The sequence below is a fragment of the Panthera uncia genome, chromosome F1 (genome assembly GCF_023721935.1).
Source record: "Panthera uncia isolate 11264 chromosome F1, Puncia_PCG_1.0, whole genome shotgun sequence".
NCBI classification, from domain to species: domain Eukaryota; kingdom Metazoa; phylum Chordata; class Mammalia; order Carnivora; family Felidae; genus Panthera; species Panthera uncia.
This window is the reverse complement of record NC_064813.1, coordinates 11654685-11679075: the sequence shown is the minus strand read 5'-3', so window position 1 is coordinate 11679075 and position 24391 is coordinate 11654685. Positions and strand designations below refer to the sequence as shown.

Sequence of the window (24391 nt, the reverse complement as noted above, 5' to 3'; positions counted from 1 at the left end):
TGCCTAAAGCACTTGCTGTTTCAAATATTCAGTTCAAAACTTAATCACGAACTTTAATGGTCATTTTATGGGTTTCGCACATGCTATTCGCACTTTCCCACTGAGTTTGATAAGCACACAAGGGCAGGCATCACGCCCTAAACGAATGGAAGAACGCGGTGTTAGAGAAATGACAGGAACTCTGCGATCAACCAGATCTGGTTTTGAACCTTATTTCCATCATTACTCCCTGTGCTATCATGGATAAAATCCGGCAGTTATTTGAGCCTCAGTTTTAACCTCCACAAGATGAATTTAATGACGTCTATATCCATATCTTGGGTCTTCAATGAGAAAATTTTCGGTAACAAATACCCAACACTTATAAAAGACTTACCACGTGCCAAATACTATTCTAAATACTTAACATAGAACTCACCTTTCGAGTAGGTATGATTAGTTCTATTTTATAGATGAAGAAAATGAGGCACAAAGTGGTCCAGGAACTTGCCCTGGTAAGTAAGCAGAAGAGGCAGAAGGAGGCAGCTGAGATGATACTTAAGCTACATGGAGTTCTTGAATTAGTACATCCGGGAACATCCCTTTGAGCTACACGTTAGACTTCTTGCCATTTTACAAGCCCAGCATACATTTGAGAAAGCGGAAGCCACAGCCTGTGCACAGTAATGATAATGAATTTTTATTCAATTTGTTATGGGCCAAGGATTCTTCTAAGTCCTTCAGATGCATTATATCATTTAATCTTTACAACTATCTCATGAGGTAAGCATAACAGTACCCATTTTTTTTTTAGAAGCACAGAGGCTTTGAAAAGTTAAATGGCTTGTCCAGATCATCGGTGTCAAACTGGGATTTGAGTCCAAATCTGACTCCAGAGCTAAGCTGTTAGTCGGTCTGGGAGGCCTTCTACAAACCAGAATTATTACCTCATCAATCTGAAGTATTATTGCCTCTGCTAATAAGCCTTTTCGTCAGGCCACAAAAGCCCAGGGAGTTTACCTAACAGTTACGGGGAAGCTTTCAGTAAAAAGCAGCGCTCCTCTGCATGAAACCCCTGCACGGCTTGCCATCACTCAGAATAAAGACCAAAGTCTCCGCTACGGCCTACAGGCCCTTCCATGATCTGCCTGTCTCCTGGGTCTCAACTTCGGCCATTTACTTCTTCAGACTCTGTGTTCCTGCCTGACTTGTTTTGTGTGGGTATCTTAAAAACTCCTTCCTCTGTAGACATTTCTCTGCTCAGAATATTCTTCCCAACTTCCTATTCCCTTTAGTTAATTACTTCCTGTCCTTATAATTGCAGTTCAACCTTTTCTAAGGGAAGCCTGTCTCTAACCTTTCCAGATTAGGCTGGGTTCCATTTTTGTGCACCTGCAGCCAAGACTCTGCATTTCTCCTTTTCTCTATTTATCAAAATGGTAAATTGACAAATTGACTTTTTTTTTTTTTCCTTTCAGTGTCACTAGTTAGATAACGTCTGTGCCTTCCTCTAGGATAGAAGTCCCATGAGGGTAGGGACTCTGTGTCTCTTGTTTACTACATTTCCAGTAATGTGCCTCGCTCGAAGTATTCTTTAGCTGATAATAAATGAATGATAACAAGGGGAGGGGCAAAGGACAAGCATATATAACAATGGTTCTAATGACAAGCTTTGAGTCGGTCACAGGCAGCAAACATGCTGCTGATGCCTGATATTGACCAGATATCGTACGAGGTAGTGGGGACTACTGTGCTCAGGAAATTACTATCTAATTTAGGGCATGCATATAAAAAGAGAACATATATTACAGGGTAATATATAATCAGAGTGCAATCGGTGGTGCAAAAATAGTTCCACTGAAATCTTATTCCTATAGGAATGTTAACTAAGAACAATCATGGGCCGGTCTTTAGTGAATTCATTGTATTTTGACATTTATACCTTCTAAGGCAAAGACAGGAAACAATTCCTAGTTAAAAAGAAAAAAAAAAAAAGCCAAAGTATGTCCTCAGCCTCAATTACCTTTAGATATCAGTATCATGTCTTGATCAATTAAATCTTAATCTTTAATTGTTATTAAACGTTAAGCACATTTCGCTGTAACCCATGAAGTTAGGAAAACAATTTGATAAGAGCAATAGTAAGGTCTTATTAAAACTAAACTTTTCTTAAGAATTTCTGAAGTACAAAGCCATATTTAAAAAGGGATTACATAATATATACACATTCTATCGAGCAATGACTCATTACCATGAGTCCCAGTTTCTCATCCTAGAAATGGAATTCTCCAGCAAAGAGCCGTAGGAAATGGTAAGCTTGTTCAGGATAATGTTAAACAAACAAACAAACAAACAAACAAGAAACAATGAAAAAATTACCTATAAAGCTGTTTTACAGCAAGGGAAATACCTAACAAGAATGCTTTCCTCAGGTTTCTGTATTAGATTTCTATTTTTTAATGAGCGTGGTTTTCTTCTTCTTCATAAACTTTGTTAAATAGATACAGAAACTACAGAGTAGTTCAAATACAGTCATACACATATCTTCTGGTTTTTAACATTACATTATTAAAAGATATGAAGAAAAAATTACCTATATTCTCATCACCCTGAAATAATTTTTCATTACTTCAAATTCCTTCATCATTTTTATGATTGTAATCGTAATTAACTTTAGAAGCTTAATATATTTTCCTATCTTGCTACATTCTTCATACTTATCATTTTATGACTACATTATTCCTTCAAGTTAATATAGCATTATTTACTGAATTATTATTCTATTGTTGGATATTTGTGGACTTTTTCTAATTTTTCTCTATTAGTAATGCTTTAGTGAATACTTTTATGCCTACAGATTTTTCTCAACTTCTCAATTATTTCTTTTGAATAAATTCCCAAGAATGGAATTAATGTGCCGGGAGAAGATCTGTATTGTCACACTGCTTTACCAAATAACTCTAGCAAAGTGTCAGGAGATCTATTCCTCACATTCTTATTTCGTTTTATTTATTTATTTTTTCATCCCCAACACCGATGATTTAATGCAACACTTAAATACGAATACACGTGATGTGTTTAGAACGGTGTTTGGCACAGTGAGCGCTCACTAAATGTTAGCTTCTGTTGCCTGTGTGGTTACTCTTTAAAAAACTAAGAATAAACTTTGGATCCTGATTCAGGGGGAGAAAGAAAGCTTAAGTCATGACATCAAATATAGTTCTAACTTTTATTTTCTTATGCTCAAGTCTTAGAAAAGTATATCGCTAGACTTTAGAACTGTTTTTTTTTATTTAACAGTTTGCGGGGGGCGGGTGGGGAGGTTCCTACAGACGTATCAATGTACTGGGAGTCCTGAGTTAACGTTAGTTACAGAGGAGGTGGAAAGGCATCTGGGGTATAATGTGTTCCATTTTACAAAACATTTTACATTAGGATAAAATATTTTGTCATTTCTATGTCGTACGTTAACTTGGGCCTTAGGACTAACTCTGCTCTCCAGAAGACCCACAAAGGAATACTCCAGAAGGAGAAATAAAGAGTTTGGGATCTCAGGTCAGGCTGGAGCACATGAGCCCCCAAGAGAACTTCCACTGAACTCTGCAAAAGTAAAGGCCTGCTCCCGTGTTCTTAACGTTTGCCCTTAGGATGTGCTAACTTTACCTAATGCAAATTGAATTTTGTCTCTAAGACATTCTGTCTTGGAAGAAGTTCTATAGAATCAGGAGTTAGCTGGGGGTTCACAAAACAACAAAAAGACAAAGCTAGGGCCGTACCATCCGGGTCCACTGAGGCGGAAGAAACAAGAAGCGGGTGTGACACGCTACTGTGCTTGAATAGGATTTTTAGGCAAGTCGTAACGTTTTTGAGTTGGAATTTTAGGTAATGGAGACTCAAGAACACAGCACAAAATAATTACTGCTAAATTTAAAGGGCAAAGGAACATTAATGGGTATTCAGAAGAAGTCTCTTTTCAAACAAGATACATCACACATTCCAATCAAGAAGTTCTCTTCACCTGGTTCAGCCCCAATTTACTCTTAACTTTATTTAAACTGCTCTACTTATTTGGGGCACCCGGGTGGCTTGGTTGAGCGTCCGACTTCGGCTCCGGTCATGATCTCACAGTTTGTGAGTTCGAGCCCCACGTCGGGCTCTGGGCTGACGGCTCGGGGCCTGGAGCCTGCTTCGGATTCTGGGTCTGCCCCTTCCCTGCTCATGCTCTGTGTCTCTCCTTCTCTCCCAATAATAAATAAATGTCAAAAAAAAATTTAAACTGCTCTACTTACTCAAGCATTTATGAGAGTGAGGGTTGTACAACAGAGGACATGGCAGCTGTAACAACTCTGTAAAAAACTATGCTTGTTGCTAATGTGCACAGGCATGGAGGCAAGTGGGAGTCCGGGCTTTCCATTTTCTCACCTGGTAACTTACCTTTCATAATTCTACCTTCCCTTAGGACACACATAGAAAGCTTTATTACATACATACAAGGCACAATCCAGGGCACATTCATGAGCAATTATCTTCTCTCAGGTGGGAAGACAATCGTCTGTGGTGCGAGCTCCATAATTATGAGTAATGTTTAAGTGGACCCAAACAGCCATCCCTATTCTCCACGCTTCGAAGGGAACCAACGGAACCATTCTTCAATTATTCATCAACATCGTCCTTCCCAGTGATCAGTTATCAAAGAATGAAAACATATCTCTAGTTTATGGCTCATCCTTCCCGCCTTCCCCAAAGATTATTGAAATGTAGGCAAAGAACAAATAATATTCCACAATAGGAGTTGACAAACTTTTTCCATAAAGGGCCAGATGAGAAATATTTGAGGCTTATGGACCATGAGGCAAAATTGAGGATACTATACAGGTACTTATACAAAGAAGAAAAAAAAAACACATCCAAATTTCAAAGATGAAACTTTAATGAGAAATTAATTTTTCTTTTTTTCATAGTATATGTCTGATAATGAGAAGCACAGAAATATTTTTTATTTGGGATAACCCTTGGCCCAAGTGGGATTCAAAGTCAGTGTTCCCTGTCATCAAACTGGTTTGTAAATATTCTCAGGAGGCTGAGGGCCATAACTTGCCAAAACTTGCTCTAGAATGCTGAGGCAAAAATGATTTTCTAGTCTATCATTACACATTTCTCCTTTTCCCATAAAACTCTAACTCCAAGAACACAAGATACTCTAAGTCTGTAGGATGGTGTGGTACAAAGAACACCAGACTCTGGGTCAAAATACCCGAAGCTCCCCCCAATCCCCCCACTGCCACATGTTGTGTGACTTCGGGCAGATCACTTACCCTTACTCTCCTCTCATCCCTCAGTGCTCTCAGAGTAATGCAAACATCAGAGTGTTTTAACATGCTTTGTTTCTCTCACCGACAGGACAGTTGGGGGCTCCACAGGGCAGCCTAATCTTTGTACGGTCAGCTTAATGACACGGTGCTTGGCGTGGAAAAGACGCATAAAACTTACTGAAGTTCATCAGTGTTAACCCACCACTGAGATTTCATTTTAACATCCAATAACTAACTCATTTAAAAACCGCTTACTGGGGCGCCTGGGTGGCGCAGTCGGTTAAGCATCCGACTTCAGCCAGGTCACAATCTCGCGGTCCGTGAGTTCGAGCCCCGCGTCAGGCTCTGGGCTGATGGCTCGGAGCCTGGAGCCTGTTTCCGATTCTGTGTCTCCCTCTCTCTCTGCCCCTCCCCCGTTCATGCTCTGTCTCTCTCTGTCCCAAAAATAAATAAAAAAACGTTGGAAAAAAAATTAAAAAAAAAAAATAAAAACCGCTTACTTTTTTCCCCCTCTACACCAAAGCGTTAATTCCGACACTCGGTTATAGTCTGACAAACGTTTCAGAGTAGATGCAGATTCAGCTATCAAACAGTTAAACAAATTAGGGATTGTCACTCAGTAATCTGAAATCAATATTCTTTTTAAATGTCACCAATTTCATTTAATGAGGTTTAGTTACTATTAAATTAAAATATCTGTGTTATGGATTAGTGGACTTAAGGGTTAGGTCCACATTTTATTGACATGGGATCATTCTCTTTGTCACAGGCTCCATGAATGAAGAGTTCCCTGGTCAAATAAGTGTGGGCCATGCTGTCTACTGTATCTCTTCGCAGCTTCACAGCGTGCGAGGATGTTAAAGGCTCTGGGAGGTCCTGTAGCATAAACTCTCCTTTAATCCAGAACTTCCCAAATTTATCTGTCCGTAGGTTTCTTTTTCGTCTAATACCTGTTCCACAGAATGAGTGTTAGAGTATCGGATGGAATTCTAAGTATTTAGATGATTCAGATTCTCCTACCTGGTTTACTTTCCCTAAACGGTCTGGTTTTATTTAATACTCTTAGTTTTCATCTTGCTCTCAAGAAAGTTTTGGATTCAAATGCTGATTTTCGAATGGTTTCTCTTTATTGCCTGTTTCCCGTTCAAATGAAACCCTAGCAGCAGTCCCTATCGTGATGACGATATCGTTCAAATGTCCACTGAGAGGAAGTTCGGACTCTCTAAACCAATGGTGCTTCTCTTGTGAGGCAGTTACAAGAAATGCAGGCCACCGACAAACGCCAACCATGACAAATGCACCTGCTTCTAGGCCATGCATACAAGTAACTTTTGTTCACTAACAACGGTTACCATTATATTAAGTAGGAATAGGACTAACAGCTGAATTATGTACCTTGTAAAATGAAGATCAGATGAAATAAGGCATGGGAAAGTGCTTTATAAGTCTAATGCTCAATACAAACAGGTAGCAACAAATAAAAAATAATTTACTTTCACAGAGGCCTTGCAATAACTAACTTTTAATCTCCAATGATAATACGATATTCAGGTTTCGCTTTTTGCCACGCACCATGCTAATGACTTTCACCGTAGTTACCATTTAATTGCCCTATTCCTCATTAATCCCCAGTGTATTACTTTCATTATATTCTCTGGTTTGCTTCTTCTAATGATTTCCAGTGACTCCGAAATGCTGTTCACACAGCTGAATAAATTCACTTAAATATGTATTGGTATGATCTTCTCTTCCTTGCTTCCTAAACATATTTGAATCCCTTTCAAAGAGTTTGCTGTTGGAGGTCTGTTTACTACAAAGCTGGCTTCTGGAAAATAATTTCCCATGGAGAGAAGGGGACAGGCCCCAATCTCCGGAACTCACTGTCCAAGAATAACCTCAATCAGGAGGCGTTCACTTTGGGACATGCATAAAGTGTTCTCAATGCCTGTCTGAAGATGGTCAGTAGGCTATCAGGGTCTGAAGCACAAAGGAACAGATCTAGGCTACAGACAGATTTGGAAGTTGTTCTTACAGACAATTACTAAAGCCCTGAGAGCAGAGGAGCAAGAGGGCTGAAACACGTTAATATTTAAAAGATAAACCAAAAGAAGAGAAGGATGAAAAAGAAAGAGAGCAAATATACTTAGAGCACTGGTGCCCAATAGAACTGTCTGCAGTGATGGAAACATTCTATATCTGCTCTTTCTAATGCAATTGCTACTAGCCATACGTGGCTAATGAGCACTTGACATGTGACTAGGGTGACTGAGGAACTGAATTTTTTTTTTTTTAAGTAGGCTTGATGCCCAGTGTGGAGCCCAATGTGGGGCTTGAACTCATGACCCTGGGATCAAGACCCGACCTGAGATCAAGAGTCGGATGCTTAACTGACTGAGCCACCCAGGCACCCCCTGAATTTTTAATTTTTAAAAATATCAACATAAACTCAAATAGCCGCGTGTGGCTATTGCGTTGGAACAGTGAAGGGCTACAGAGTAGGCTGAAAACAAGAATAATATCATGGAAATCAAGGAAAGAAAGTATTTCAAAAGGTGGGAATGATCAATAGTTCTAGAGAGGACAAGCAAACAGGACTAAAGCAGGACTAAAAAGTAACTACTGTAGTTAGCAAGCATTATGAGTTGATGTGGCCCCCCCCTCAAATATTCCTATGTTGAAGTCCATACCTCAAAATGTGATCTTATTTGGAAATAAGGTCATTACAGATGTAATTAGTTAGGACGAGGTCATACTGGAGTAGGGTGGGCCCCTAATCCAACACGGTTGATGTCCTTAGGAAGAATCTGGACACACAGGCACATTCACACAAGGAGAATGCCATGTCCACATAAAGCAAAGATCAGGGTGATGCATCTACAAGCTAAGGAATACCAAAACTACCAGCAAACCAGGAACTAGGAGACAGGCCTGGAACAGATCCTTCCCTGGAGCCTTCAGAGGGAACATGGCCCTGCCAGCACCTTGATATTAGACTTCCAGCCTCCAGAACTGTGAGACAATACACTTCTGCTATTTCCATTACCCGATTTGGTTTGTTATGGCAGCCCAAGCAATACAACCCAACACAAATGGTCTTTTACACTTCCTAGTTGCTCGTGTGTCTACTGAAGTCTTTAGAACATACATCTTCTTGTTTATTTAAGTCTTACTCTTGTAGTGGATAGAACGCATAGCTGCAAAACTTTGCTTTCACACTAAATGTTTAACAGTAGTTTAACAGCAGTAATGAATACTATCCAATGATGTGACTATTCAGTCATAGACCTGGGTACTGAAATGTAAACACTGCACTACAAAACAAGCACGGAGAAATCTGAAACACAAATGATTCCCAAGAGCTCTATGAGATTTAGTTGCTTGGCTCAAGCACGCCTCCGTCCTTGTGTCATAAATTACATGTTTTAAAAAACAATTAACATCCGGGGTGCCTGGGTGGCTCGGTCAGTTGAGCGTCTGACTTTGGCTCAGGTCATGATCTCACAGTTCGTGAGTTCGAGCCCCGCATCAGGCTCTGTGCTGACAGCTTAGAGCCTGGAGCCTGCTTCGGATTCTGGGTCTCCCTCTCTCTCTCTCTCTGCTCCTCCCCCACTCATGCGCTCTCTCTCTCATTCAGAAATAAATACAAACATTAAAAAAAAAAATTTTTTTTAAACAATTAACATCAAAAAAAAGAATACTTACCTTTGGCTTCTAAACTTTCAAGAGTAGTCATTTTTTAACCAATGAAAAGGCACCTCAAACCTTCTATGGAAAAACCTAAAAATGTATAAATTGAAACAATTAAGACAATACCATACAAAGATGTTTACTAAGTTTATTAATTACCTTGTAATTTAGATATGACAATATTCTACTTGTTTCTGCATTTAGTACACATGCATTTCAAAACCTTCCCACAGGTGATATTGTTATAGTTAACGAAGGTCTCAAAAAATTACTGGTTTACTTTCAAATTTGTTTCACTGTTTCTGCCAAGTATACTCTATCAGGTGCCCTGGATTTTAGTTAAGAAACTGTGGTGAAGTTACTGTAGCGGCTTTTGTATCATTGATACGACGACAGTAATCTTACTAATTAAAAATTAAAAAAAAATGTTTTTATTTGTTTTTGAGAGACAGAGAGAGAAAGAGAACGAGTAGGGGAGGGGCAGAGAGAGGGAGACACAGAATGTGAAGCAGGCTCCAGGCTCTTAGCTGTTAATACACACCCCAATGCCCGCTGGCACTCGTGACCCACAAGATCGTGACCCGAACCGAAGGCACACCTAACCGACTGAGCCACCCAAACGCCCCAACAGTAATTTTAAAGAAATTAATTACTTTCTCAGGGGACATTAGTGACACTAATTTGCTATTTATATCCCAAAGGAACTTCTGTTTAAACTATATAACAAAAATACTCAGAACTTAATTTGCACTTTCTTGGTCATAGAATTAAAATGGCATAGCATATGTTTTCAGAAACGTGTGCATGGCCTTTTCAGTAAAGACTAAGATTCAGTGGAAAACATTTGGAGGAAGGTGGTGCTGAGTAGAGTGACACGATCGAATATGATGAACTGTACGTTAGATGGCAACTGGTTTCACCATAAAAAGGATCACCCTGAGTACTCGATCTGACTTGGCACAGGGTCCTCCGCGACTACCTTCCTCAATAGTCACAACCCCCCCTTCTGTCGCTCTGAAAACTGGTCTCTAAAGACCCCTTCGCAAGAGCAAGGAGCCCAGCCACTGCGCTCGGAGGAAGCGCCACGGCTCGGCCGGCAAGTGCCAATTCAAGGGGGTGGGAGGGTGTGGAGTGGGTAACAGGTGGGAAAGAGACAAGCTGGTCAACCTCTGCCGTCCGAGGAGCCGAATCCGAAATTCTGTCCCTGTCTGAACAAGTTTTCCCGGAACAAAAGGCAACCTTTCCCCAAATCCAAAGCGTCTGAACACCAAACTCCAACCCAGACCTCTGTCCCTTTCAAACGTCCCCCCCGCCCCTCGGTTACACAAGCCCGTTTCTTGCACTTACCGCCAAGGGTCCTTCCTCTGCCGATCCCAGGGGCTTCACTTTACAGACCGTCGGGCTCCGCACACTCCTCTTCCGTTCCGAAGCTGATCCGCCCAGACCTTCCTGACATCCAGCGGCTGGCTCACTACTAATCACTTCCTGTTCTCAGGGTTTCGTTTCCGGAATAAGTTTCCAAAAGAGAAAGGTAAATACACTCTGTGGTGTCTTAAAACGCGAGTGACGCAGCACATGAGGTCTAAGGCTTCTGTAAGTGAAAAACGGGTAGATGTCCACTTAGAAATAGATTATAGGATATGTGGAGCGACGGCTGTGTATCACTTAACTTCCGGGTCATCTGTCAACCAAACTTAAGGGATGACGCTGGCCCCAAGCGGCGCCATGAAAGGGCGGGGCTGTCGACGGGATAGGCGGAGTTCTAATTCTCCCAGCCCCTGGGAACGAAGGGGCGGGGCGGTGGCGATTCCGCACGTCCGGTAGTAGGCGGGGCTCTGTTGCCGGAGTAACCGGGCGTCGGGGTTGAGGTGGTGTCTTCCTGTGGCAACGCTACCTATTCCCCTGTGCCGAGATCCTGAGGCTATGGTGAGTGCCAGGCGAGGCCGGAGGAACCGCTTCACGGTCTTGGTTACGTAGCGTCCCAGGTCCTGGGGCGGAGGGTCACTCAGAGGCGGCCCGGTTTCTTCCACCTTCGCCCCATGTTTCCCTCTTTCCAGGGGCTGTTTCTGCAGTTTCCTTTCTCTCCCTGTGTCTTGCAGCGCCTCGAATTCCGCTTCGGTACTGCTGAGCCTCTAGAGTAATGTAACAAAAGTGTAGGGGTAAACACGGAGTCTCATACCCTGAGGCGAGACATTATTTCGAACAAACGTTTTAAATGTTTGTAGTTTTCATCACTTCAAGTTCTCGGCTTCTCTTTAACGCGCCTCATTTAAGAGCATTGGTTGTGTGTGTGATGGCTCAGCACTGACCCAGGTGTCCCTAGGTCTCGCAGTGTTTGCCCTCCAGAGGCGCAGAGCGCTGCTCCTTGCCCCCTCTAAGGGCCATTTAGTCGGAGCCGTATTTGCACAGCTGTCTTCTGGCCAAGGTATTATCCCCTAGGTAGGTGCTTTTTAAGAGGAATGCCCCTCAAGATCTCTTGGGAGCGCTTCTGGAAAATTCACTCGCTTGAGCCTCACCCCCAGAAATTCTGAATCAGTAGGAATGGGGCTGGGCATTTTTAAAAAGCCTAGAGCTAATTTTTATTGAGTCACTTGTTTGAGAACACCGGGGGTCGAGTTAATTCACTTAATTAGCAACTCTTTTAAAGAGTTACGAAAAACGGACTGGGGGATAGAAAGATGACTGTTGTCAGAAGGGTATAGCTTAGGAATTTAGCAACAGAGCCCCTCCCACCACCTGTTCTTTCTCCCTTCCTACTCAGGGACCTTGTCTTGCCCCAGTCTGCCCCTGTGCTTTTCCGGCGGAGCCCTTTCCAAACTTTCACTTCCCCAACCCCTGTCCCTTTCCCTGCTTTTTCCTCCCTTCTAAGCAGACGCCAGAGACTGAAAGTCATTTTCTTCAGCCTCGTGCCCCTAACCTACACATTGATGTATATTTTACTCATCATTCGATTTTGCGTTTCTAGTGTAGGGAAAGTGGTGTTGAAGGGCAATGCATCCACCTTTCCTCTAGATCTCATTCCCTCCCATCCGTTACAAGACCTTTTGCTTCTGCGTATCTTTTATCCCCCCACCCCACCCTGTGCTTTCAGCCTCTCTGTCTCCTTTTCCTGCTTCCCAGTGTTCTGGTCATACATCTTGAGAAAATGAAATAAAACAAAAAAAGCGTATCCCCCATGCTGGTTTATCCAGTTACTGCCCAATCCTCCCTTGCGCCTTTCTGTGACTGCATGGAAGCATAGCATTTTCACCTGCTTTAAATGCCCCCCTTTTCATCCTCAGTACTTTTGTCTGACTTCCTCTTGAATGGTTTCAATGAAGTTGCCCTTTTCCAAGTTTTTAATGGCCCTAAAATGCCAGATCCAATGATTTCTTCTCAAAGTTTATTTAGCTTTTCTGTGATAACTGAAGTTCACAAACATTCATTCCCCCCCTACCCCCCTCCGCCTTTTCCCCCACCGGCCTTGCCTGCTTTTTAAATGCCATTCTCCAGGACTCAGTCCTTAATTATTTTCAGTTCTTAGTCTATGCATTTTGCTGGGGTGATTTCATCCACGCACATGAGTTTTACTAATGCCTAAGCATTCACATCTAAACTTCAGTTTTCAGGAGCACCTGGTGGCTTAGTTAAGCATCCGACTTCGGCTCAGGTCATGATCTCACAGTCTATGGGTTCGGATCCCACGTAGGGGCTGACATTTCAGAGCCTGCTTCTGATTCTGTGTCTCCCTCTCTGTCTCTGCCCCTCCCTTGCTCATGCTCTGTTTCTCTCTCTCTGTCTCTCTCTGTCTCTCTCTGTCTCTCTCTCTCAATAAATAAATAAACATTAAAAAGAAGTTTTTAAACTTCAGTTTTCCTCTCATACCTGCTAGGGCCTAACCTAGTTGCTTCCCGGACACTCTCCCTGGTTACCACAAAGGCCTCTCAAATTTGCCATGACTAAAACTGAACTTGCTATCATTCTACCTGGGTTTCCTTATTCCTTCAAGTTAATTAATGAGATCACTCTAACTTATAGTATAGCTTTAATATTATATAACTCTAATATTATAGTTATTACATATTGCAATATACGTAACCTACACCAGAAACCAGAGTTAACCTCTCTTGCTTTCCTACGCTTCCCATATTCAGGTGGTCACTAGATCCTGTTTTACTTTGAGGTCTCTTCATTTCTTGCCTGGACTGTTGCAGTATATCTTTAATAGTGTGGTATGGCAGTTATTTGAGCCATTATTTTCTCAGTAACAAGAAGGAATTTTCTAAGACCCAAATCTTTGCGGTCACCTCTTTAGTTTATTAAAAAAAAATTTTTTTAAATGTTTATTTATTTTTGAAAGGCACAGAGTGTGAGCAGGGAGGAGGCAGAGAGAGAGGGAGACACAGAACCTGAAGCAGGCTCCAGACTCTGAACTGTCAGCACCAGAGTGCTTGAACAGCAGAGCTTGAACTCATGAACCGTGAGATCATGACCTGAGCTGAAGTCGGACGCTTAACCGACTGAGCCACCCAGGCAAGCCTGAAGTCACCTCTTTAAAACTGTAGGCTCTCAGGGGCGCCTGGGTGGCTCAGTCGGTTAAGCATCCGACTTCAGCTGAGGTCACGATCTCGCGGTCCGGGAGTTCGAGCCCCGAGTTGGGCTCTGGGCTGACGGCTCAGAGCCTGGAGCCTGCTTCCGATTCTGTGTCTCCCTCTCTCTCTGCCCCTCCCCCGTTCATGCTCTGTCTCTCTCTGTCTCAAAAATAAATAAAACGTTAAAAAAAATTAAAAAAAAAAAAAAAAACAGGAAACTGTAGGCTCTCCAAACCCTACAGTATAAAATTCAGCGTCCCTGGAATGGCATGCAAGGCCCTCCATCATCTAGCATTTACCTGTCTAGCTGCTTTCATGCCTCTCCGTTGCCTAGACATTCCTTTCAACTGCTTATCTTTCACTGAATGTTCTAAGCACCTTCAAGCTGGTGGTATGAGTGTTCCTTCTACTTTGCACACGCTGTACACGGGATACTCTTCTGCCCTTGTTTGCTGGCCAAATTCCCTTGGATTCTTTCAGACCCAGGTTAAGTGTCTCTCCTGTGATGGTTACTTCTCTGCTCACAGAGGTGACTTTTTATTTCTTGTCACAACTTTACATAGTACACATCTCTCTTGTTGTACTTACCACATTCAGTTGAAATTGTGTATGAATTTGTCACTCTTACCAAACCGAACTGGGAGGGGGATCAATATTTTGTTCACTGCTATTGCTTAGACTGTATTAGGCGCTCAGATATTTGCTGAATGGAAAAAGAAGGAATGTGGTGAGTGTCCCGAGAGGTTACAAAGTACTTGGGGAATACTGGAGGATGGAGTCCTCACTTTTCAGAGTCAGAAAGGCCATCATTAAGCGAATGGAATAGAATTTCCATAGCTAGAATTGGATGGCATAGGGGGATGGAAAGTGACATTTGTGGAATACTGGGTTTTTTTGTGCTTGTCTTACCTTCTCTCATTTAGACTTCCCAACTACCCTAAGAGGGGTGACCTCCTCCCCCCACCGCCCCCGGTTGGAGTCGTGTGTTTCAAACTGGGTGGTCAGTGAAGGCCGCTGTGAAGAATTGACTTCCATCTTGAGACCTGAATGATGAAGTGCAGTGGTCTGGGGGAAGCGTACCAGGCAGCACTAAGAACAAGATCAAAGGCCCTGAGGCAGGAAAGCAGTTGACATATTGCAGGAACTGATCTCGTGATTTAATGTAAAAATAGAATAGAAATTCGGTGGTGGGGAGTTGGGGGGGCAGCGGCAGTGGACAAAGTATGGCAGAGGGTAATGTGAAGTGCAGTTAGAGAGGTAGACAGAGGCCAGACCAAACGTATGTACTTCAGCATGGTTTCGCAGATGAGGTTCTAACCCATTACTCGGTCATGACATCAATTTGTCGTATGTGGCCAGCATTAAAAAAGATGACATAAAACAGACACTATATTCATTGTATGTAATAAGGATAACTTCCATGAAACTTTTATTGTAAATTGTGTGTGTGTTGTATGTACTGGGTTATGATACAAATCATGTTCCTGGAGCGCCTGGGTGGCTCAGTCAGTTGAGCGTCCGATTTTAGCTCAGGTCACGATCTCATGGTTTGTGAGTTCGAGCCCCACATCGGGCTCTGTGCTGACAGCTCAGAGCCTGGAGCCCGCTTCGGATTCTGTGTCTCCCTCTCTCTCTGCCCCTCCCCTGCTCCCGTTCGCTCGTGCGCGCTCTCTCTCAAAAAATAAACATTAAAAAAACCCCCAAACCCCATATTCCTTACTGTCGGTCATGACCCACAAAGTTCAAGATACAGTATACTTTGTACTAATATGTACTTTAAGAGGTAAAATAGTTAATCTCAAGGCACACAGATTTCTTATTCCTCCTTTGACTTAGTGACAATCTTATTGTGTGAAGGGAGAAGTTCTGAATTTAATGAGAGCTTAAAATTGACTAGAGTAGAATTTTCAAGTTTCCTTTTGCATGCAGATCTGTCTCCCGTGTCATTCACTGTCAATCCTTTATGAGAAAGAATAGGCCTTTAGAAAACTAGAGGGGTGCCTGGGTGGCTCAGTCGGTTAATCATCTGACTCGTGATTTCAGCTCAGGCCATGATCTCATGGTTTGTGGGTTCAAGCCCCACATCGGGCTCCACACTAACGGCGAGGAGTCTGCTTGGGATTGTCTCTCCCCCTCCCTCTTTGCCCTTCCCCCACTTGAGCATGCAGACGGGCTTGCCCTCCCTCTCTCTCTCTCTCTCTCTCTCTCTCTCTCTCAAATAAATGAAACTTAAAAAAAAAAAAAAAAGAGAGAGAAATTGATGTTCTTTCTCTGTGTTCAGTCTCACCACTAACAGGTATGTTGCATCAAAGTCTGATGGTCTCTCTCCAAGCAGCTGAGGGTGGAATTTGTTTGCCCCGCTGGTTTGTCTTCCTGACCCCCACAATTACGTGATCTGGTCAGTTTCTCCCTGCATCTAGTGAACAGTTGTAGCCTCCAGAACCATAATTAGGTTCTGCCTACAAATTCTAGAACCACCTCTGTCATGTGCAGCAGAGCAAATGTAGTTCAGTATGTCTCAATGCATGTTGGTTAAGATAAAGAATACGCTTAGGGTCATCAATTTATTTCATTTTGCGCATGAAGAGAACACAGGACATAATTCCGAGACCCTTTTGAATAATAAAGAGATGTGAATGTTTTACGTCTTCTAAAATAGAACATTGATTTCAATGCTGTTATCCAGGATGAACTGCTAGTATAACATAAGGCTTTTAAAGATTGTCACCTGTGTTCCACGAGAATTAGGCTAAACACAATGTCTCCAAGTTGGTTTCAAAGAGACTTGAAAGAGGGTTTCATGATTGCTAAATATGGACAAGATTTTATTCCATGAAATGTTTTTCAGCGTTCAGCTTTATGAAGTTTCTTCTAAATAGGTTTACTGTTTTCATCTTTGACATACGCTTCGTAACCATCCAGGATTCCTTTTTGTCACTTGAACTGCTAACTTGGAAGGACCATAATCGTAAAGTCCCAGGAAGGGTTTCATTTATTGGGACTGAATCAGAAAGTATGGCGCCTAAATTAGAAACCTGAAACTTACAAAAAAGAAAGAACCGATTTTTCCGACTAAAACATTTTTATTACAAATATAATTTGGAGTCTGTTTCTTCTTTAATAGGAACCAGTAGTATTTGCAAAAGTGAATAGCAATGGGGTTAATATAATGCCCTGATTTTCCTCACATGTAGCTCTTTTATCTTTTTCTGTCCTTTTTTTGCCTTTTAATTCTTTATCCTTTCTTTCCTTTTCTCCAAGCTTTAGTGGGATGTAATTGACATATAACATTGCGTAAGTTGGAAGTGTATAAGGTGTTGATTTGATACACATATTGCAAAATGATTACCACCTTAGCGTTAAGCTAATACCTGCATCACATCACATAATTACCATTGCTTTTTTTTTTTTTTTTTTTTTTGTGGTGAGAACATTTAAGATCTACCCTCTTAGCAACTTTCAAGTGTATAATCTGGCATTGTTAACTATAATGACAGTGTTGTGCATTAGGTTCCCCAGAACCTCTTCTAACTGGAAGTTTTTACCCTTGGATCAACAGCTCCCCGTTTTCCTCACCCGCAGCGCCTGGTAACCTCCATTCTATGCACTGTTTCTTTGAGTTTGGTCTTTTTAGATTCCACGTATAAGTGAAATTATACAGTATTTGTCTTTCTCTGACCAACTTCATTTGGCTTCGTGACCTCAGAGTCCATCCCTGTTGTCACAAATGGCGGCATTTCCTTCTTTCTCGTGGCCCGATAGTATTCCGTTGTGTATTTGTGCCACATTGCTTCATGCATTCATCCACTGATGGGCCCTTAGATTGTTTTTATATCTTGGCTATTGTAAATCATGCTGCATTGAGCACGGGGAGGGTGCATATGTCTTTTGGAGTTAAAGTTTTCACTTTTTTCCATATATAATATACACAGACATAGAATTGCTCGATTATATGGCACTATTGTTTTAAAATTTTTGCGGAATTTTCATGCTCCTTTCCATAGTGGCTGCACCATTTTACGTTCCCATCAACAGTGTGTGAGGCTTCCCTTTTCTTCATAGCCTCTGCAGCCCTTGCTATCTCTTGGGTTTTTTTTTGTTTTTTGTTTTTTTATAGTAGCCATTCTGACAGGTGCGAGGTGATATTTATGGGGGTTTTGATTTACTTTTCTGTGTTGATTATGATGCTGAGAACCTTTTCATGTACCTGTTATCCATTTGTATGTTTTCTTTGGAGAAAGTCTGTTCAGTTCTTCTACCCATCTTTTTTAATCCTATTGCTTGTATATCTGTTATTCAGTTGTAGGTATGTATATATAATTTTGATATTAACCCCTCATTAGATACAGTTTGTAAATATTTTCTCCCATTTTGAAGATTGCCTTATCATTTTGTGTCTTGTTTCTTAAAATGACCTTTTTAAAAATGTTTCATTTTATTTTTGAGAGAGCGAGAAGGGGAGGGGCAGAGAGAGAGAGAGGGAGACACAGAACTTGAAGCAGGCTCCAGGCTCTGAGCTGTCAGCACAGAGCGCCACATGGGACTTGAGCTCATGAACTGCAAGATCATGACCTGAGCCGAAGTCGGACGTTCAACTGACTGAGCCACCAAGGCGCCCCTGTTATTATTTCTTACTGATTTTTGCTTTTTTGTATGTGCTTTTAGTGTCCTACCCGAAGAACTGTTGCTCAGACCAATATCTAGGAGATTTTTCCCTGTTGCCTTTTAGGAATTTTACGGTTTCCAGTCTTGTGTTTAAGTCTTTAATCCATTCCAAGTTAATTTTTGTGAGCTGTGTAAGATAGAAATCCAATCTCCTTCTTCATCTGTTCTTTCCCATTCACCAATTATTCATCAGTTCAAACAGGTATTGAGTGCTTTTTGTGTGCCAGGCACTAACAATAAATACATTGATTAATAAGATAGTCCTTCCTCAGTGCCTATAGAGTGGAGCCCAAATATCTGAATTGGCATTCGAGACCTTCCCTGGCCCCAGCTTACCTTGCACACCCCATGGAACTTAGAAAAACAGGTATCAGAGAATAAATTTCAAGAGTAATTTGGGTCACAAAAGAAAAATTACAAGGTAAGGTCAAAATGTGTCCTAAACAAGAGTGGCCTGACCTAGCCAGGGTGGTCAGGGAAAGCCCCCTGGATGGTTTAACCTTAAAGATTTTTTTTCTTAGTTGAGACATACAATGTATTAAATAAATGAATGAAGCCTGACACAGATGAGTAGGTCATCTCACATGGTGCTAAGCAATATGAGGAAAATTAAACGAAGTAATGTTGTAGTGCCAGGTTCCAAGAGCACGTAGCTTTAGGTGGGAAAATTAGAAAAGGTCCCCGTGAGGATGTGGCTTTTAAGCTGACATCTCAGAAGGAAGGAGCAGGCAGGGTGAAGATATAGGGGAAGCACCTTCCAAGCAGACAGCAGCCAAGTGCAGAGGCCCATTGGAGGCTTGGGAGGGGGCAGATGGGGGTGGGGTCTAGGGAAGGTGAGGACGATGGGAGGACTGGGGAGCCAAGGCAGGCAGCCACCAGGGAATACTGACGCTTCGGAAGCTTGGGAAGGATTTTGGATTTCACTCTAAATGTACTGGGATAATGCCTCACCTACATTTTCCCTATTCTATCAAAAGAGTGTATTTTCCTTGGAGCTGCCTTATTAAAACTTTAATCATGTTAGTTTGGTCTTTCAGCGACAATTTCCATCCTATCCGCAACATTTATGATCTTACAAACTTTGGAAAATATTTTCTTATAAACTTTGGAAAAGATTTTTCTGTCCAGATCTTACGTTTGAAGATTAAACACTCCTGATTTCTCCCTTTATAATCGCTTGTCAAAAATTTAATCACCCTTTTCTGGACTCTTTGTTTCCATAATATCTTGTCTGAGGTGTGGCAGGCAGAGTCACACATTCCAGATGTGTGTTATCATAGTTTCTCTGTGGATGTTGTGTTTTCTGCTGGGATTTCACCTAATATCTTTCTTGATGGTGCTATTGCATGAGATTGAAGTAACTCGTCCTCCAGAAATCTCTCCAACACTTCTATTAGCCTCCTTTCCACTTTCTTGCAAAGTCTGTTTAAACTACTTCATTTCCAAAAGCTGTTGATATTTTAAGACTTTCTATTTATTAGATGTGAGAAATTGTAGCTATTAAAATGTACTGCTCAATTCAAGTTTATTTTCTGATACTAGGCACTTTGTTTAATTAAGTTGCTATTGTTATCTCTCCTGACTCATGTACGGTGCCTTCTTCATAGCGCTTTATTCTTTAAGATGTATTTCTCTATATATGCGCAATGGTTCCAGAGTTCTCTGATACATGTAAATTTAAATTTCATCTTGTTTTCTGTAGTTCTGATACGAGTTACATAGGCTATATGCATTGTATATGTTGCCTAAAATATATCATTATATGATACGTTTATAATGTGTTATATATGTAATACAAGTATATATAAAATACGTATATATATTTAACTTGTATACGTGTCAAATATTTAACTTCTACTGGACATAGTCATTTTTGGAGATGTGAAACTATGTAGAAACAACATGATTAAATTCATCTGTAATATCATTGACTACATACAGTCACTATTAATATTTTAGTATAGTATCCCAGTGACACATACATACAGTATACATACACATACGTGTATATGTAAAGTGTGATCCTATTGTGTGTATGGTTTATAAATCTGTTTTTTTTCTTTTTCCTCACTTAATATATCTTCTGCAGTTTCCCAGATCCAATTTTAGGAGCTCCATTTTATTCTTTACTTTACTCTGATGTAACCAAGCCATTTATTTATTTGGTCTTTTAACCCCATAACTAATATATTTTTATAGGCATAATTTTACATACATCCATAATTATTTCCTTAGAATAAATTAGAAATGGAATAACTGGGTGAGAGGACGTGTGCATTTCTAAGGCTTTTTGTTTTTTTGCTTTGCTTTTTTTTTTTTTTTTTTAATGTTTATTTATTTTTGAGAGAGAGACAGAGTGCGAGCGGGGGACGGGCAAAGAGCAAGGGAGACACACAATCTGAAGCGGTCTCCAGGCTCTGAGCTGTCTGCACAGAGCCTGACGCGGGCGGGGCTTGAACTCACAAATGGTGAGATCAGACCTGAGCCAAAGTCAGACGCTTAACTGACTGATGCACCCGGGCGCCCCCCTAAGGCTTTTTGGTATGCATTGCCAATTAACTCCAGAAAGTTTTGCTATTTGTACTCTGCTAGCAGTGTGCCAAAGTGCCTGTTTCTTCTAAGCTCTAACCTGGTATTGTTCATACATTTCTTACATACATCTAACAATGGATTTGAACTTCTAGTAAAAGTTTCACCTTTCTTACCGAATATAACGTTAAGATTATAAATTGCAATATGTTCTTTTCATGTGTCTGCTAACCATCCGTATGTCTTCTTTGGAAAAATGTCTATTCGTGTCTTCTGCCCATTTCTTAAGTGGATTATTTGTATTTTGGGTGTTGAATTTGATAAGTTCTTTATGATTTTAGATACTAACCCTTTATCAGATATGTCGCTGGTGAATATCATCTCCCTTTCTGTAGGCTGCCTTTTAGTCTTGTTGATTGTTTCCTTCACTGTGCAGAAGAAGCTTTTTATCTTGATGAGGTCCCAGTAGTTCATTTTTGCTTTTGTTTCCCTTGCCTCTGGAGATGTGTTGAGAAAGAAGTTGCTGCGGCCAAGATCAAAGAGGTTTTTGCCTGCTTTGTCCTCGAGGATTTTGATGGCTTCCTGTCTTACATTGACGTCTTTCATCCACTTTGAGTTTATTTTTGTGTATGGTGTAAGAAAGTGGCCCAGCTTTCCCAACACCATTTGTTGAAGAGACTGTCTTTTTCCACTGGATATTCTTGTCTGCTTTGTCAACGATTGCTTGACCATATAGCTGTGGGTCCATCTCTGGGTTTGCTATTCTGTTGCATTGATCTCTGTGTCTGTTTTTTTGCCAGTATCATACTGTCTTGATGACTACAGGTTTGTATTATAGCTTGAAGTCCGGGATTGTGGTGTCTCCAGCTTGGCTTTTCTTTTTCAAGACGCTTTGGCTATTCGGGGTCTTTTGTGGTTCCACACAAATTTTAAGATTGTTTGGTTCTAGCTCTGTGAAACGTGCTGGTGGTATTTTGATAGGGATTGTATTAAATGTGTAGATTGCTTTGAGTAGTATTGACATTTTAACAATATGTGTTCTTCAACATCACTCGTAGTCAGGGAAATACAAATCAAAACCATGATGAGATACCACCTCACTTCTATCAAAATGGCTAAAATTAACTACGTAGGAAACAACAAATGTTGGCAAGGGTGTGGAAAAAAGGGAACCCTCTTACACGGTTGGTAGGAATGCAAATTGGTGCAGCCACTCTGGAAAACACTATGGAGGTTCCTCAAAAAGTTAAAAATAGAACTAGCCTACAATCCAGCAATTGTGCTACTAGGTATTTACCCAAAGGATACAAACATACGGATTCAAAGGGGCACATGCACCCTTATGTTTATGGCAGCATTATCAACAGTAGCCAAATTATGGAAAGAGCCCAAATGTCCATTGACTGATGAATGGATAAAGAAGACATGGTGTGTGTGTGTGTGTGTGTGTGTGTGTGTGTGTGTGTGACACAGGAATATTACTCAGCCATCGAAAAGAATGAAATCTTGCCATTTGCAATGATGTGGATGGAGCTAGAGTGTATTATGCTAAGCGAAATAAGTCAGAGAAAGACAAATCCCATTTGATTTTACTTATCTGTGGAATTTAAGAAACAAAACGGATGAACATAGGGGATAGGGAAAAAAAAGAGAGGGAAGCAAATTATAACTTACCTATAGAGAACACACCGAATGTTGATGGAGGAAGCTGAGAGGGGGATGGACTAAATGGGTGATGAGTATTAGGGAGGGCACTTGTTGTGATGAGCACTGGGTATTGTATGTAAGTGAATCCCTAAATTCTGCTCCTGAAACCAATATTACACTATAGGTTAACTAGAATATAAATAAAAACATTGATACAAAAAACTTTAAAAATTACAGCATGTTCCATAGGTAAGCACTGTTGATAATTACCTGAAATATTTTTTCTGTAATTATTTGGCATTTTTCATAAATGGTTAGAATTCAAAATTTATTACCAGTATATACGGAAGAAGCTAGAGGTGACTTTTTCTATTCCTCACAGATAGATTATGTAGTTGTCTCTTGTTACCTGTTCTGAGGAAGCAGCCTTTTGTAGTCCACAGGATCTGGTGTAGTGCTAGAAATCTAAAGTTTTTGGGGCGCCTGGGTGGCTCAGTTGGTTGGGCGTCCAACTCCGTCTCAGGTCATGATCTCACGGCCTGTGACTTCAAGCCCTGCGTCGGGCTCTGTGCTGACAGGTCAGAGCCTGGAACCTGTTTCAGATTCTGTGGCTCCCTCTCTCTCTGCTCCTCCCCGTTCATGCTCTCTCTCAAAAAATAAATAAACGTCAAAAAAAAAAAAAAAAAGAAATCCGAAGTTTTCAATCCTACTTGGCTTCAGCATGTATTTACTGTGTGACTTGTAACCTTTCCAGGTAATTGTTTTCCCTTTCATAAAATCAGAATGATAATTTCTGTTCAGAATACCTGAAAGTGTTTTTGTGAGGTGTCGCGACCGGCGCGACAAACACTGAGGTCAGGGTCCTGAGGGTAGGGGAATGCAAGAAAAAAAGAGAGAAGAGAAAGTTTGGGAACAGGAGGGTCCCCTGGGCTGATGGCCCAAGTGACGGCTTTATTGTTGCTGTACACAATCTTTTATAATATAAGACTCGTATAGATCAGGTCATTCTAAGAATAAACAGGTTTCACATGATCACTGCCAGCCAAAACATTTAGTTCTGTATACCTTGTGAACTTTCTGAACGGGTCACAAGACCTTGTTGATAGATTGCTAGCAAAACACAGTTCCCATGTTTGTTTCTATCTGACTCGGGGTAGAAAAAGGGAGGTAGCATTACTGCCAACACCTGCAGACCACAGGCTTCAGGAATTAACTTTCTCAGCCTTGACAAGGCTTTCGTATGCCCTTGAGAGTGGGGGAATGGGAGGGGGAACCACCGGGTTGGCTTGAGTCAACAGGGAACGTTGCCTGACCCGGTCTCAGCCTGGCGCCGGGGCCCGGCCTCCCACAGTGAGGATCAGATGAATACGAAAGTAATTTATAAACTGTAATGTACTGTACATATGAAATGTATTCTTTTCTTATTAACCAGAATGCTGTCTAATGAGAAGATCGTTGGGGGAAATGGAAGGAGATTAAAATTTAAGATAAGTTTCAGAAATAAATATTTGAGGTTAGTGGTGGTGTCTAATTTTGTGGCTACTTAAAAACTTACTTTTGGGGTACCTGGGTGGCTTAGTCGGTTAGGCGTCCTGCTCTTCTCCTTGTGCCTCTCTCTCTCTGTCTTCCCCCCTTTCTCAAAAAATAAATAAATTAAAACAAATTTTGAAAAGTACTGTTACATATTAGATTCTTTGTCAATTTAGATTCATTTTCCTAACAGGAACAATAAAGGGTCAGGGTGAAAGGGAGGGACGATGGGAGACGGCAGGAGTACTACTTGAGGCCGATGTCAATAATTCTCACATGCTGTTGAGGAAGGGATAGCTAGATGTGTGTGATATGTATTTAGTGAGCATTAGATCTGAGATCCATGAATTTCTCCTTAGCTTAAATAGATTAGATGGGAACATTTGCTTTTATTTGTGGTAGCTGAGATTTTATTATTCAGTAATTTGATTATGAAAGTACAATGAGCCCATTTGGGCCTAGTCTTTTCTT

At 41.2% G+C, this 24391-nt stretch overlaps 2 protein-coding genes across 3 annotated transcripts in view; one reads left to right on the top strand and one right to left on the bottom strand.

The window, feature by feature from the left end:
* The window catches only part of BLZF1 (basic leucine zipper nuclear factor 1), a 30082-nt gene extending 19390 nt beyond the window's left edge, over positions 1 to 10692 (bottom strand). Inside the window, exons 1-2 of the mRNA XM_049633876.1 lie at positions 10326 to 10692; positions 8994 to 9068 (exon numbers count right to left, since the gene is read on the bottom strand). Of these exons, the coding sequence (XP_049489833.1) occupies positions 8994 to 9024 (31 nt within the window). The 5' untranslated portion in view covers positions 9025 to 9068; positions 10326 to 10692. The remainder of the gene's footprint in view (positions 1 to 8993; positions 9069 to 10325) is intronic.
* Positions 10693 to 10800: 108 nt separating this feature from the next.
* NME7 (NME/NM23 family member 7) overlaps positions 10801 to 24391 on the top strand; it is a 264705-nt gene continuing 251114 nt past the window's right edge. Inside the window, exon 1 of one of the 2 annotated variants that reach the window (XM_049633879.1) lies at positions 10801 to 10904. In XM_049633879.1, coding sequence (XP_049489836.1) covers positions 10902 to 10904 — 3 coding nt within the window. In that variant the 5' untranslated portion in view covers positions 10801 to 10901. The remainder of the gene's footprint in view (positions 10905 to 24391) is intronic. The other variant, XM_049633877.1, reaches the window with a different exon arrangement.